General features: G+C 47.3%; 1 protein-coding gene across 5 annotated transcripts in view; it reads left to right on the top strand.

Annotated features, from left to right (window-relative positions):
• Positions 1–15,702, top strand: part of SLC39A11 (solute carrier family 39 member 11) — a 359,113-nt gene that overhangs the window by 143,652 nt on the left and 199,759 nt on the right. For all 5 annotated transcript variants that reach the window (XM_019740426.3, XM_088802349.1, XM_074319972.2 and 2 more), the window contains one exon: positions 10,055–10,196. In XM_019740426.3, the coding sequence (XP_019595985.1) occupies positions 10,055–10,196 (142 nt within the window). The remainder of the gene's footprint in view (positions 1–10,054; positions 10,197–15,702) is intronic.

Here is a 15,702-nt window from a genome sequence, read left to right as displayed (position 1 = left end):
GCCTGCTCAGCTGCCAACTCCTCATCAGGCCCAGAGACGCTGAATAATTAATTCTGCTCCAAGCGCCGTGGTGCCTTGGATAAAGCCCCGTTATATAAAAAAAATCAAGTATTCAAAGCCCTCGCTTCTCTTTTGAAGTGGTTTGCGTGCCATTTGCGGGCTGTTTCTTGAGCATGAAAATACACAGGGATTTCCACCCTCATGAAGCCGCTCCCCCTCCCCTCCCTCGCTTACTGGCCCCTGAGTCCACCTTGACCAGCGGCTCCTTTGGGCTGTGTACCTCATCAGCAGTTCTGTTTGGGAAGCTGTGTGTCTCCGCCTCGCCTCGGAGGCAGCCATTAGCAGGAGGCAGAAGGACTGTTTCCAGGGACAGTTTGAGGTTTCAGACCTTTATGGTCAAGGCCCCCATGGGGATGGGGTGCTGCTGAGAAGGCTGCTGGCTGAGATCAGGGGCCGGAGGCTGAGGAGTGGATGGGGACATTGGCTGTGGGCGCGAGAGGCAATGACAGTGCTGTGAAGCCCTCCCCACACCCATGGCCTCGCTGGCAGCCTCCCCCAGCTCCCTTGTCCTGCCAGGCCTCCCTCTGAGGACTGCCAGCAAAGTCGTGCTTTGCCTGAAATGGTTGAAGAGACAAACGCCGAGGCTGTCGTGACATCTCCACCCTGCTGTGACCTTTCTCTCCTGGTCTGTGGGAGTTGGTGCTTGTCTCTCTCATTCTCCCTTGACACTAATTCCTCGGGTGGATGTCTGATGGTTCAGCGCCTCCAGTGTGGTGCTAAAGGCACTTCTGTCCCTTCTGATGACCAACCTCTCTCTCTGTCTTCTCATTTGAGGCCCCCTTTACTACCAGTGGTAGTAGCCTTCCCCAGGTTTTCACCTGTGGCCTGGAGCCCTGGTTTTCAGGTTGGGCCATTACCCCATAGACTCTTGCTTTCATTTTCATCCATGAAGTGAGTTTTCACGGGCCATCACGTGTAGGTTGAGAAGTTGAGTTTCATGGTTGCGTATGTCTGGGATTCTGTCAGGACTGGGGAGACTGCACTTACTGGTCCCCCTGCGTGAACATCATGCTCAGACAGCATCTCTGCTGAATACAGTGCAAGCTGGTGCCTGGTGTATGTGCATCCCCACGCACACCCCTTGGGTCCGTATCAGTGGGGTCCCTTCCTGACACCTTCAGTTGCCTTACACAACGAGGGTTGACCACAGTGTGGGGTGGGAGAAGTAGTGAGATTTGGAGACAGATGTTCTGGATTCAAATTCTGATCGTGCCTCTGATTTATAGTGTCATGCTAAGTAAGTCTTTTATGACTTAGGTTCCTCAAATGTAAAAGGTGGGGAGGGTGGTATATTAGTCTGCTAGGGCTGCCGTAACCAGGTACCACCGACAGGGTGTCTTAAGCAGTAGAAATTTATTGCCTCACAGTTCTGGAAGCTGGAAGCCCAAGATCAAGGTGTCGCAGGGTGTTTGCTTCTGAGAACTGCGAGGGAGGGACCTGCTCCAGGCCCCTCTCCTTGGCTTGTAGGTGGCCATCTTGTCCCTGGGCCTTCTCTCCATGCATGTCTGTGTCCAAATGGCTTCTTTTCATAAGGACACCGGTCATACTGGATTAGATCCCATCCCAACGACTTCATTTTGAACTTAATTATCTCTCTCAAGATCCTGCCTTCAAATGGAGTCTTGTTTTGAGATGCTGGGGGTTAGGATTTTAACATACGGATTTTAAACGTGGGGAACAATTCATTTCATGACAGGGTAATGATGCTACATACTCATCTATATCACAAGGGGATCAAATGCAGTAATTTAAGAGAAGGCACGTTTGAAGCCTAGCATGGTAGAGATGAGGGTTTGTGTAAACAGAGTTGTTTTTTGTTATGCAGGGGTCAGTGGATACTCCTTTCCAACTCAGTCCATATTCTCTGCCTCAGCTCACCCTGGATCTGGTGCTGCGTCGTTCTAGTACTCCGATTCCTCACCAGACGTTTACGGGATGGGGCCTCTTAAACAATCAGTCCACTCTTTGGGTTGCGACTGTCTCATGGATGGCTCTTTGGCTCGCTCTCTCATTTTCCTCGAATCAAGAAAAATCATTTCATGGTTGTCAAAAACTATAAAGAGTGGTGATAAGCCAGACTCCAGCCTTTTTTCCTCAGGAGTACTGTGATAAAGGTCTCTTTTCTAGCACTGATAATAGAAAGGTCGAGTTTTTATTATTATTAATATTATTTTATTGTGGTTTAAAAAAAAAGAAGAAGGGCTGGGTTTTATCAGATAATAACTTTCTTGGGTTGTGTAGCTGGTGTGACTATTAGGGGAGGAACATACCCACGCCATAAATTCTACTGACGTGTCCTTAAGGATGGTAAACAGACCTTTATTTGGGAGAAGCTATTGGTAATTGAAGCCAAGGTCCTCCATCCGCCGTTTTTCTTTTTCTGGATAAAATATGATTTTGTTCCAGTCTAAGGAGAAATATTTTGCTAAATATTCTGAGCATTGGGCACAGAAGGGAATCACTTTGATCACCGTTCCCTAAAACTTCAATATTAATAGGTTTCATGTGTGGTCAAATCAGTATGGGAAACGTGGAGGGAAGCAAAACCAGTTTCTTGCTGTGGGATTTCTCTGAGTCTTTATCTGCTTACCGTGTTTCCCGAAAATAAGCCCTAGCCGGACAATCAGCTCTAATACGTCTTTTGGAGCAAAAATGAATATAAGACCCGGTATTGTATTGTGTTGTGTTGTGTTGTGTTGTGTTGTGTTGTATTATATTACATTATATTATATTATATTATATTATATTATATATTATTTTATAGACCGGGTCTTATATTCATTTTTGCTCCAAAAGACACATTAGAGCTGATTGTCCGGCTAGGGCTTATTTTCAGGGAAACAGGATATGTATGGACTTTCCCAGATTCTCTGTATTTGTCCGTGGAATCTTTACTCTTGGAGCATCTCGCGGAACAGGGAACTCTGGGGAATTGCAGCTTGGGACAAAAGGAGTCATTAAGGAGATTTTTGTTCACAAACGCAGGTATGTGTGGTGTCTCCATCAGCGTGTTGCTCTGACTACAGGAGGCACAGAGAGAAGTGACTTTCGTATGTATTCATTTTAAAGGAAATAAAAGCCACACATTCCCAGTGTTGATTCGAGTTATTTTTACTGTACTGTTATATACATATTTATAAGCATAAATATGCACAAACATAAAGGTAGCTGTATGTTAGGCCTTATGCTTTTGACTCTGCAACAGTCATGAAACCAAAAACTTGCCAGTTCACATCAAAACCCCCAAATCTATAAAAGCGAAACCAACAACATTTTCGTGATGTGGCAGGTGATGTTGTGCTAAAAATACAGCACCAGTTGTAAATGCCAGGGGTACTAATTGCTATGATTAAGCTCCCTTGGGTTCCAGCCAGTCTGTCCCATGAATGTTGTTGGATGGAGTCAGCTCTCCCATGGCTGTTCTACAAATACTTGGGAAGCTCAGTCATGTACATGGGGCTGCATGAGGTCATTTGGCTTTAGCTGGGCTCAACCATATGATGTCTGTTGAGTCTGCCCTCAACAATTAACCCTCAGCCATTAAGATAGGAATACTCAGTACCAGCTCAGTCGTAAACACACATGCAAACAAAGGCACTGAAATCGAGCAGTAGGATTTGGTTATAAGGGGGTCATGCTAGTGATTCAGAGTGCTGGTGTTTAATTCTTTCTTTAGATTAGCATTTAAATGAAATTAACAAAATTAAGACAATTTTATATACAACTTTCAGAGTGTTGAGAATGTGTCCCTAGGTCCCCATTGGAGAAGCACTGCTTTCGGCGAATGAGACGGAGTCTGTGGATTTAATCTAGAGCATTTGTTTGTAGGCTAGATCCACGGAGGCCTGCATGGACTTCATGGCTCCTTGGTACTGCTCGCACCCTTTTGTATGTCTGTGCCTCTGTGCTGTGGTAGATTGCAAAAATGGCCACAGATTCCTCCCCGGTTTCACCTCTGCTCTGACAATGTGACACTGGAGTCTCCCAACAAAGGTACACTTGATTCATCCACCCCTTCAGTCTGGATGGCCGTGGACTTGCTGAGGTCAGTGCGATGGTTGCAAACCTGAGGCAAGCAGAGACTTGAACAGCACTTGACATTGGTTGTTCTCTTCTCTTACTGCCCCCTGGAGCCTGGAGTTTACTGTACGAATGAACCCAGTCTAGCCTGCTGGAGGGTAACGGGCCACATGGAGAAAACCCAGCTTTCCCGGACAAGAGGCAGGCAGTTCCTGGCTCGCAGTCTGCCGGCTGCCAGAGGCTCGTGCCATCTTAGACCATCCAACGCCCGGGCAAGCCCCGAGCTGACCACAGAGGTACAGTGCGTCCCTGTGATACTCAGAGCCTCAGCAGGCCTGCAGCATGCCCAGCTGGTGTGGACTTATGAGGAGTAATCACTGGTTGTTGTTTTAAGCCGCTCAGTTTTGGGGTGTTTTGTGACCTAGCAATAAGTGTCTCATACTCATGCCTTTTTACCCTGGAAAGAGAAGTCTTGGCTTTCTAACAGATCTCGATAGGCATCTGATAGCCTCCAAAAGGATAACATAGATAAGAAAAAGGTGCCCGAACAAGACCAGCTAGGGGTTTTCAAACTGTTGAGAATCCAGAACAGACTCAGAGTGGATAATACGGGTACATTTTAATGAATTACAGGACTGCGTATAAGAGTAGCTTACGAGTGATGGGTAATCATCGAGGCTTAGAAAGACAATACCTCATTACAGGTATTCAGGTACCTGCACCCTTGGGATTTGTATTTTTGTTTTAAGGAGAAGATACATTTTGAGGTACAAGAAAAAGCGTAATGGTTTGGAAAACTCTGCCAGGCCCCAACTCCCTGTCAGCCGTGCTAGTGGGAAACCCAGCTCTTCGGAACAGAAGCATGGAGCTGTTTACCTGGGACAGCTAGCTGTTGGAGGGCTATTTTTGCAGACTCTCATAGAGCTCTATCTTTGCAGAGCTGTGGTGCTTTAAATTCTGTTTAATCTGATTAAATAGGCTTGGTTATGAATAGTAATTTAGCATCAGAAATAGGAGATGGTTTTGTCCCAAAAAAGACAGTTTGAGTAATAGCATATTTACGCAGCTTAAATATAACTAGAGGGCTGTAATTAACTTCCGCCATTGTGAACCTCCAGGCTAACGTCATGTCAGGGGAGCACAGAAAGGGACACATATTTAATCCAAACTAGGCTGGGTTTATCCAGGAAGGCTTCCTGGAGGAAGGCGCTCGGGCTTCTTCAGCCAGGATTTTGAAAGCCTCAAGTAGGGAACAATTAGAAGCTTGGAAACCTGCCTCTCATGGGTTGGATGTTAGGATGCTGTGGTCGGGAGAAGGGACTCAAGCTGAATGAGCGGTGAAATCCTAGTGCCTCACGGCAGAGTGAATTGTGCTTCAGGAACTGGTAAGGACCCTCTACCTCAGTGTCTGTGCCACTCTGTGTCCCTGTTTGCTTTGAGGCCAGCTGCTCCTCACCCTGAGCCAGCCTGTCCTGGGCAGCATGCCGCTGCCGGGCTCCCCAGAAAAGAAGGTCATCTATTATGTAAGCATCATCCATATTCTGGCTGGTGATAAGCGGCGACATTTAATTTTTTTTCCATTATGTGGAATAATTTAAGATTGTGTTACGAGTGTCATTATTATTGCAATTTCTCGGTAATAAACACAGCATCAATTATTTAATGTCACCTTGTATGTCTGGGTTAAGTGGGGATGGCGAGAGGCACAGGCAGGTGGTGGGGGCGGGAGGAGGGGGGCAAAGCCTTCAAAGGGCTGCAGTCCCCTTTCCCAGTGTCAGCCCCACCCCCAGTGTGGGTGGGAGAGCTGGGGGGGTGGAGCGGTAAGGGTGGCTTCTCTTGAGATCCCCCTTTCCTTCTCCACTGGGGTGCAGCCCCAGCCCTGCCTTAGCTGTGGCTGGCAGGGAACACTGATTAATCCTCTTCCTTTTCCCTTTGCTCTTCATCAGGGACTTTTGACCTGCAGACAAACCTCAATTAAAGAGACTGCCCAGCACGGGCCTGGGGAAGCTCAGAGGCACCCCAGTTTCCCCAGCCTGAGTGGACATGACGGGAGGTGTGCCTGGGTTAGGTGAAGGTCAGGCTTCCTGCAAGTACTGGGGAGTGGCAGAGGCCGCTCAGCTTTGCTCTCCCTGACAGTTAGTTAGTAGTAGTGACACATCCCAGTGGGGGAAGAACCAGAGACCGGTGAAGACACTGCAGATTGCTGCTGGGACTCAGAGCAGACGCCTCAGGCTGCCTGGCCTGCGGGGCTGGGGAGTGCGGGGCTGGCAGGGCGGTGGCAGCTAATGACACTTCCCCAGTCGTGCTTTTCGTGGGGGCTTTCTGTTACCTTTGTAGAGACTGCGTCCTGTCGGTTACGCACTAGGCTTTTCCTTTCGTGACTCTAGAAGCGTCAGTAACCAGCAGTTGTCTTCCTAATGCCTGGGACAGCAAACCCTGGTGAACAGCACCAGATTTCGTTGCTGGAAGGAGATGGACATCCAATTTTCTGAAGCTTTTTGTTGTCATGTAAGGCATATAACCTTACATTTTATTTCTTCCTGCTTTCCTTTTCCTCTCCGTTCCATCTCTTTTCCTTCTGGAAGGTACTACCGTGTTTCCCCGAAAATAAGACCTACCCAGACAATCAGCTCTAATGTGTCTTTTGGAGCAAAATTTAACATAAGACCCAGTCTTATTTTACTATAAGACCGGGTCTTATATAATGTAATGTAATGTAATGTAATGTAATATAATATAATATAATATAATATAATATAATATAATATAATATAATATAATATAATATAATATAATATAATATAATATATAGTACAGTATAATATAATATAATACCGGGTCTTATATTAATTTTTGTTCCAAAAGACGCATTAGAGCTGATTGTCCGACTAGGTCTTATTTTCGGAGAAACAGGGTAATTATTCCCCAGCTCCTGCCCCTTTGCATGGCCTTTCCAGAATGGGTAGAAATTGCTCTGTTTATTCTGAGCCAGGGACCTGCCCCAAACCATTAATAATAATAATAATAATAATAATAATAATTCTGTGGCAAGAGGGCAGTGATCTCAAGTTCCTTGGCCCTGGATGAGTGTTGCCTGGTGCCTCCCTGCTTTCTGTACTGAGCTGGATTTGGAGGAATGGGTGGGGATAGGGGAGGAGGGCAGGAAAGGATTTGGGGGAGGGAGTGATGCAGAAGGAAAGGGACACGTATGACTTAGGAAGGAGCCTGTGTATCTGGCACCTTAACATTTGGGAGCTGCAAGGTGACATAGCAACCCTGAACTACCCAAAGCCCCAGGAGCCCAACTGAAACTGCTCGGGTGGGGAGGGGTGGGGTGGGGGAGGGGCGGCCCGGCAGGCTCTCAGGGCTGCAGTGGGAAGTCAAGCAAGCTTGCATGAGTCAAACGTTTGCCCTGTTGGTGCTCTCACCTTGCTGTCCTCACAGGGCTGCAAGGATTGAGTGAAGTAGTGTGAATGGAAAAGCTTTTCAGAGGTATTTTTTAAAAAGCCCCAGAAGTGTAAGAAAGGGATACTATCAAGTAAAGAGGGCCTTGCTGCCATCACACAGCAGGAGGAGGATGGAGGGAAGGAATTTCTCCCTGGGGTCTTGGTCACTTCCGCACAGGCCAACGCTGTGTGTATGTAAGGCTTCCTTCAAGAAACGCAGCGCCCCCTCCACCCGCAGTGGGGCTCCAGGGAGCAAGGGGTGATGCCAGCCCTGCAGGGGAGCCACCTAGGCCCGCAGATACCCCTCGACTTCCCCACCGTCATGGACATTAGGATAAAGCCAGCAGAGCTGGGCTGGTGCTCCCACCCGGCTGTTCCTTCCTATTCCCAGGGACGCATTTCTTGGATTTCCTCATCAGCAGTTGAGAGGAGGGTGGGAATGTTGGGAATCCCAGAAGGAAATCTGAAAGGAGCCTTGGGAAGCTGGCCGGCTGGTGCCTGGGTGCACACACACACACACACACACACACACACACACACACACACACACGGAGAGTGTTGCCAGGCGTGGGGGCGTGAGGTATGGAAGCAGTTTGTGGCATCAGTCTGAGGATGCCCATGGCCAGTTGTCCCCTGGGAGGGGCACGAAATCCCTCCCGTTGAAACCACTGTTCTCAATGAAAAGCAGGGCGTCTCCAGGCTGCACCTTGCTAACTGGGCTCCAGTCTAATAAACGGCTCTGAGCACATGAATGCTGCTGCGTTTCTGCTGTAATGAAGTGGTTCTCTTTTCCATAGTCTTCCCCCAGTCACGTATCAATCACGTTATAAAAAGAAGGAAGACAAAGAAAGGAAGGTCAGCTGACACACTCTTCTAGCGAAAACACATCTTTTATTGCTGCTATGATTCCTCAGATGTCAGCATGAGATGTAGGATTCGAAATAATTAAAGCACATAAACAAACAGAGCTGCGACTACATGGTCCATGACACAGACGCCAGCTGTCACGCGGGGGTGGTCGGGGCTTTCTAAAGGGGGAGAGACTGGCCTTCTTACAGTCCCTTCTGTCCCCAGGAGTCCATCCATCTGTAGTGTCAGCCTTGACTGCAGTGCCGTGGGACAGGCTGCCTCTCTTTGTGCTTCTTCCAGTGACAAAGCAGGAGGAATCCCGCAGCCCGTACCGTTCTGCAGAGGGACCTGAGAGCCACACGGCTATTTTTCCCCCTTTTCAAACAAGGTTAAATGAAGGGTCGGCACCCTGATATGCATTTTAGAGGACATTGCAAATAAATGATTACGACAGTATCGCTGTACTGGACAAGTGAGAAGATGTGAAAGGAAGGGTTTCTGTTTCCATTTTTATCATTTAGTTGGAAGGAAAGAATGAAATCAAAAGGCTGAATCATTAGATTTTCTTTCTGATCCGTGTGTGTGCGTGTGTGTGTAAGGCACAGCCAAGCATAACTTTGGTGAGATTCCCTCAGGAAAGAAACTTACCCAAGAAAACAGTGTTAGTGTTTGCTTATAAAAATGGCTTCATTTCAGTGACTGCATCACAAACCTTTGCCTTTCCCATATTAGAGACACATATTTTCAAATGGAAACTTCTGTTTGTTTGGAACTGTTTTTGCCTGGTGTTCAAAAAAATACCTGCTGATTTTTTTGCCCATTGAGATGATTCTACTCACCTTCCCTCAGCACTGAGGGGTTTGGGGTTTGTGTAGGTGGGGTCACCCCTTTTCCTTGTTCCCGTAGCGATCCAGTGCATTTGTGAGCCATTAGCAGGGTTGGGGGTTCCTTGGGAACCTGAGGCCTTGGGAGGAGAAGCCCGTTATGGATTCATCTGTTTGCTCCTAACTGGATCATAAGGGTTAGGTTAAATAAAACATAACTTTGTCTTGTTTTATTCGCCAAGTAGCCACAAAAGTGGTGGTCAGTCGATATTTGTGAAATACATGTGGGAATCCATCCACACTTTGCTTAGTTAACGCAGAAACAGTAGAATGAAGTAGCTGCAGACAAAGCAGAAGGGTGACACAGTCGCGTTAAGGCCATCTGGACGTGACTGTGTGGTGTCTTCAAGACTCTCACTTGTGTCCCTCTTGTGAGGTGCTCTCATGTGGATCTCGTCCCTTTTGATCTCACGAGACATGTGAGGACGCTGAATTCCTAAAAACTGTCGGCCGTGGTTCCTGTGGTGAGGCTGCCGTGCAAGGGAACCTGCCATGCGGGCTTCTTTTGACCCTTCAGGGACAGAGTCATTTGTCCTGTGGGGCTTTGATGTACTTCCTCCCTCCTGCCCCCCATTTCTAGGATCAGCACCAACTCCTCAGATCCCGTTCTTGTCACCCCAAACGCTCTACGACCAGAAAGCTCGTTACCTTCCTAATGGCCCAGCCTGCTGCCAGCTGGGTCCGGCCCAGGGACTGGCCCAGTGGCCCTGGTGCTCTAGGTAGAGACTGGCTGAGCCGGAGGGGTCTGGGGAATGAAGGTAGTGCAGGTGTTACAGTGACTGCTTCTTGTTTCAGGGTGCAGCAGAAGACCCCCAGATGGCCCTGGCCCTGAACTTCGAGCCTGCGTTGATAAAGAAGTCTGATGCCGAGTGCCCCACGCTGCTCCTCCCCAAGAATGAACTTTCCATCCGGATAGGCAGAGCTGGGCTTCTTTCAGGTAAGCTCCCTGCGGCAGGACCCTGGCTGGGGCCTGGTGGAGGACGCGTGACAAGGGAAATGCCGGGAACTCTGTCCTATCCCTCCAAGTGACCTACCCCACTGACCCGGCATCTGGCCCAGGCCTGCCTTTCTCATTTGTTTTCCAAACCACCTGCTTAGTACACAGGAGGTAACAGTGGCTTTCGATCGATTGTGTTTCTAGCTCGATTGTCTTTCCACCTGGAACAGTATACCAGGACCCCTCTGATGGGATTGGGCAGATTTGGGTTAGAGTATCTGGGCATTTGTTCCTCTGTCTCCCCATCTCTGATGGACCCTGAGTGCTCCTTTCCACATACGTGACTTTCATCTTTTTGACTCGTGTGGGAAACTGGATGTTTCTCTTACTGATTCCGTTTGGAGCCAGAAAACCTAAAAACTCTGACAGCAGAGCCGTGCCTTGTAAGTTAGAAGGACTGCATCCCTTGAGAGGAATCAGACAGCAATTCCTGAGCCTCCCTGGGGGACGTGCAGCCTGGGCCATTGAGAAGGAGTTGAAAGTGTCCTGAAAGGTGACATCATTTTCCCGTCTCAGTGTCAGGCTTCCCCTGATGCCCAGTCATCGCCCACTCAGGGCATGGGGCTGATTTAGGGCCCCTGACTGCACACAGAGGTGGATGCCTTTCTTTTCCTTTGAATTTGTTTAAGTCCCACCTTGAACCCGCAAGCCCCAGGCGCTATGAAACATTTCCTGCCTTTGCTCGGAGTCCGGTCTGGAGTGAATTGGGGAGGAACAGCTTGGTGACTGGTCCCCGTCTTCACATTAGTGATGTACGGGAAAGAAGTCTTTTCACGTTTCCGTGCTGCATCTTCATGTGGTATTTTCACCATGTGGAGGCTAAGGTGAGCTCTAGAGCACGGGGCCAGTCAAGGTAGAAAAGTGACAGCGATGTCACAGCTGGTTCTCAGTGATCTGTGTTCAGATTATGTCCTGCATGAATTATTCCTGGGGAAATAGAATATCTTTTCCACTCGGGCTAATCCTCACTACCTCCCACAAGTTCCTATGTGGAATATAATCAGGAAATTAAAATGCGTGTAACATGAGCTCAAGTAGTAGAGGGTTAGTGCAGAAACCGCCCCCTCCCTGCAGCCCCACATTCGAATTATACTCAAATCAGGACAACTTCGGTGTTGCCTGCTGTTCTCCATTTACTGGAGAGTCAGGACCTGGATGGTGACTAAGATGGTCCTCTAGTAAAACTCGTCGTTTTTCATGGCCAGCCGCGGGGACATAGGGACAGAGGGCTTTCTGTCAATTCTCACTGGCTTTTCTGGGCTAATCATCCTGTGTGCCCCTGGGAAGACTCCAGTCCTGACTCTGAGCCTTCTCAAGAATGAAGCAGGGGAAAGTTTAGTGCCTGTCAATCAAAGTAGATAAAGAGTGGCTATTCCTTCATGGACCTTTTCCAGTGGGGCCACGGGAATATAGGGCCAGTGGGAGTTGGCTCCGTAGGAGCATCTCCCAGAACTGCTGGACCCTCTTGGCCACCTGGGGTGAAGTGCTACGCGAGGACCTGTGTGGGAGGGAGATGCAGCCCTGTCCTCTGCTCAGGACACCTATGCCAGCCCGTTACCAGGTTACCAAGCAACCCTAGGTTTCTGTTGCTAACTGTTTATATACAAAGGCAAATGCTGCCGTTGGGGGAGCTCCAGAATGCTGTAGGGAGACGGAGAGAGCCCAGCCAGCTCTGGAAAGGTCGCTCTTCTTCTCACCTGGACACACCTGTGGGTGTCAGGCAGTGGAGGACTCTAAGACTGATAATGGCTATTTGATGAGTGGCCTCATGCAGATCAAGCCTGAATATGCATTATCTGTACCATCTGGATTTGCCTTTAAGCTGGCTGTAAATGGAGCAGGGAGATTGGTTTAATGGGTATTTAGTGAACAACATAAGCCTTTAAAAAAATAATATTGGCGCTGCTGTTATAATGTCCCATAATTGGTTCAGCAAGAGGAAAAGCCAGAAGAGCCACACTGTGGGAGAGAAGGTTCAGCTGCTCTGAGCAGTGGCAGCAGCCCAAGCTGGGAAAAGCGTTTATGAGATACTTGCCTACCGCGTTCCCCTGAAAATAAGCCCTTGCCCGACTATCAGCTCTAATGCGTCTTTTGGAGCAAAAATTAATATAAGACCCAGTCTTATCTCATCTCATCTCAAGACCCAGTCTTATATTAATATAAGACTGGGTCTTATATTAAAATAAGACTGGGTCTTATATTAATTTTTGCTCCAAAAGACACATTAGAGCTGATTGTCCAGCTAGGTCTTATTTTGGGGGAAAACACGGTATTTATATCTTGGTGCCAAATGTTTTATGTTATCAACTGTCCTCAAGGCTAGGGATATTTTGGGACTTAGCTAGACCAGAAGTTCTTTTTAAACTATCAGTCTCTCTCTCTCTCTCTATCTCTCTCTCTCTCTCTCTCTCTTTCTCCCTCCCTCCCTCCCTCCAGCCTTCCTTCCTCCCTCTCCCTCTCCTACCTTCCCCTATTTTCCCCTCCAGCTATTTATCTCCAACTAGCTTTCTTTTAATTAAAAAAGTAATAATGTGGATTAAAAATTAAAAAGTAGTTTTTTATCCATCTTCAAACTGCTTATGGTCCAGGTTCCCATGTCAGACACAAACACTGTTTCTGCTTTCTTATATATCCTTTCAGAAACATTATATTTATACAACCATACTTGGCCCGTTTGTTCAGTACCTTGTGTTTTCCACTTAACAACACATTTTGGTCTTTGTTTTCTGGGAGACTCATCCTTTCATGCCATCCTTGTTATTGGCCATGATCTTACCTAATCTGTCCCCTCCTGATGGCCCGTGAGGTTTCCAATCTTTTGCTACAATGAAGAATGCAGCAGAGAGCATTCTTAGATGTACATCTCTGTGGGCAGTTGTATTGCTGAGTAAATTCTAGAAGTGAGGCCGGGGGTTCTGTACATCTGGGGTCCATGAATGGGCACCAAAGGGTTTCTGAACCTCTTGAAATTTTATGCCAAAAAAAGAGTATGTTATTGGAAGGCAGAGGTCTCTAATTTCCCTGATGGCCCCATGACCTCACGTTCATCTAGGTCTTGGACTTCACTACCTCCGTCTCCTCCATTCAGCTGCCGAGTTGGACAGTTTCTTCCTCGCTAACACTCTTTTGGCTGAAGAAGGGTAGTAAAAAGTGAATCAGTCCCTTCTTTTACGAATTAACTGCCCTATCTCAGTATGCTGTTTGTTTTGAGAGAGGAAGTTGAAACTCTCCAAGAGTGAGGGCTTGTGTTCATGCATCCATTAGCATGGCAGACGGAGAATTGTCTGTAATTTTGTATAAATGTGGAAGGAACAGGAGTAGGCATTATTTTCTAGCAGAGGAAGAGGTGGATTTAATTTAGGAAATTATTTAGTTGCGAAGTGGCTATTTATTTTCTGTAAATCATTCCGAAGCTTGTTTGGGGGGAAAGTGAATGAGCGCTTAAGTCAGGGAATCGTGATCTGTAAGAAAGCGTTGTTAGAAGCCGATGTTTTCCTTCATGTCCTGTTCTTTTGTAGTAGGAGAATTCACCTGGCGGCAATAATTCTACCTGGACAGCCTGGTGGATTGGAAACCGCGGTTTGCAAAATGGAAACGATGCACGCCTAGTGTTAAGTAGGTTATATCATCAGCCCCTTTGCAATACCTGCTTGTTTGTACCTTAGTCTAAATTCGAATTCCTTATTGGTTATGCTACTGATTTGCCTGGCGGCATCCTCCTATGGAAATAGAACTGATCTTCGCGGAGAGAATTTGCGTTTTCCAACTCAAGGTTCCCGAGAGCCTCCGCCTTCAGCTTCACCCACCCCCGCCTCCGCCTCCCCCGCCTCTCCCGCCTCCCACCTCCAGGTATCATACTGTCCTCTTTTAATCTTGCACTTGGAATCGTTCCTCTCTCTTATTTTCCCTGTTAAACATCCTCCCTGAGGTGCCGCTGGGAAAAGATATGATAAACTGATGAACATGGAGATATTAACTGTTGGCAGCGGTTTGCTCCTGATTATGTGTTTACATTTGAACTGGGGACAATTTCTCTAGCCGCATGATGGACCCAGTAAATGAATTTTCACACTAGTTGGCCTCTGAGGATTAATTTTTGGTGTATGTGTGGGTTGTGGGAGGGCAGCCAGGCTGTGTGGCATGAAATCCCTTCTCAGAAGTCAGCTTGCCTGTTCTCTCCGTAAGTCCAACTGCATGTGTTCAGCTCCCCCCTTCTGGATTTCCTTGGCACTCAAACTCCTTGGCGAAGCCTAACCCTAGGGAGGCAAAGAGGACCTATTCAAATAGCTTTGAGGCTCCTGTGACAACCGCTGTTGTCTTTTTCTGAATCTTCTAACTTTCCAAGTCTTCCCTGAAGGAGCTGGCTCCTTCGATCACCGATATTTCCGGTGCAATTTAGTGAGCTTAAATTCGATCAAGAGTCAGACATAGCGCCTAGGAGAAATTCTGAGTGTGTCTTTATAACCAGGTCTCCAAAATAGGGAAGTCTCTGAGATGTTATTAGTAATTTTGACTTTTTATTGGCAAGATCTGTAAAGATGAAAGAATAACTTTCCAGTGAGTCCCCTAGATTTAATGTCTAGGCATGTGATTTTAGTAACAAGACCTTTTTTTTTTTTTCCCCTTTGTGTAACTGGGTGGTTAGGGGACATTTTAAAGTCTTCTCCTGGCCTAATTGAGACGTGTTGTCTGGGGCCTGAAAAACAGGCAGGTCCTGGCATTGCTACCTTCTTTCTGGAGTAGGCTCTGTAACCTGGGTTTCCTCAATAAAAGGTTGGGAATGAGCCAGATTTGTCAGCACATGGCAGTAGTGAGGCTATAAAAACGTGCCACATTTTTATACGAAAACCTTTTGCTCAAAGGTGAAGTACAAAGTGTTCAGTCACAGTAATTACCAGGAGCTCTTCAGTACCATGGACGCTAAATAAAATAAGGAAGTAGTACAGAAAGGCCCTCTCTGGCAGGGAGGGCTCCGTGAGGGTGTTAGTGCGTTCCAGCTCACAGGAGCGTTATTAGGTGGATACATTTTTTAAAATAGGTCTTTTGGCTTCTGAACACTGTTATATTTTTGCCTGATAAATATTTAACACTCAAATAGTATTTTTCCTGTTGACTTCCCCTTTTATGACTATTATCATTCTTTTTCGTCCCAGTTGTCTAAGCTGGGCAGTCATTTCAGGAGCACGTTTTCATGAGGCCTCGGGGCTGGAGGCATTTTGGCACTTGGAGAAGTTTTTCCTAGGGCGGCCATAGCAAAGTACCGCAGGTGGGTGGCTTAAGCAGCAGACATGATTTTCTCACAAGCTGGATGTCTGAGGTCAAGGTGTTGGCAGGCTCCTTTCTCCTGCGTCGTCTCTCCTTGGCTTGTAGATGGTTGTCTTCTCCCTGTCCTTACATGGTCTTCCCTTTGCCCGCCTGTGCCCTAGTCTCCTCTTCTTGCCGCCAT

Source organism: Rhinolophus sinicus, chromosome 12, assembly GCF_057876585.1.
Source record: "Rhinolophus sinicus isolate RSI-liver-muscle chromosome 12, RSI-T2T, whole genome shotgun sequence".
Classification (NCBI taxonomy): Eukaryota; Metazoa; Chordata; class Mammalia; order Chiroptera; family Rhinolophidae; genus Rhinolophus; species Rhinolophus sinicus.
Note: the sequence above shows the minus strand (reverse complement) of the source record. Positions and strands in the feature narration are given on the sequence as shown.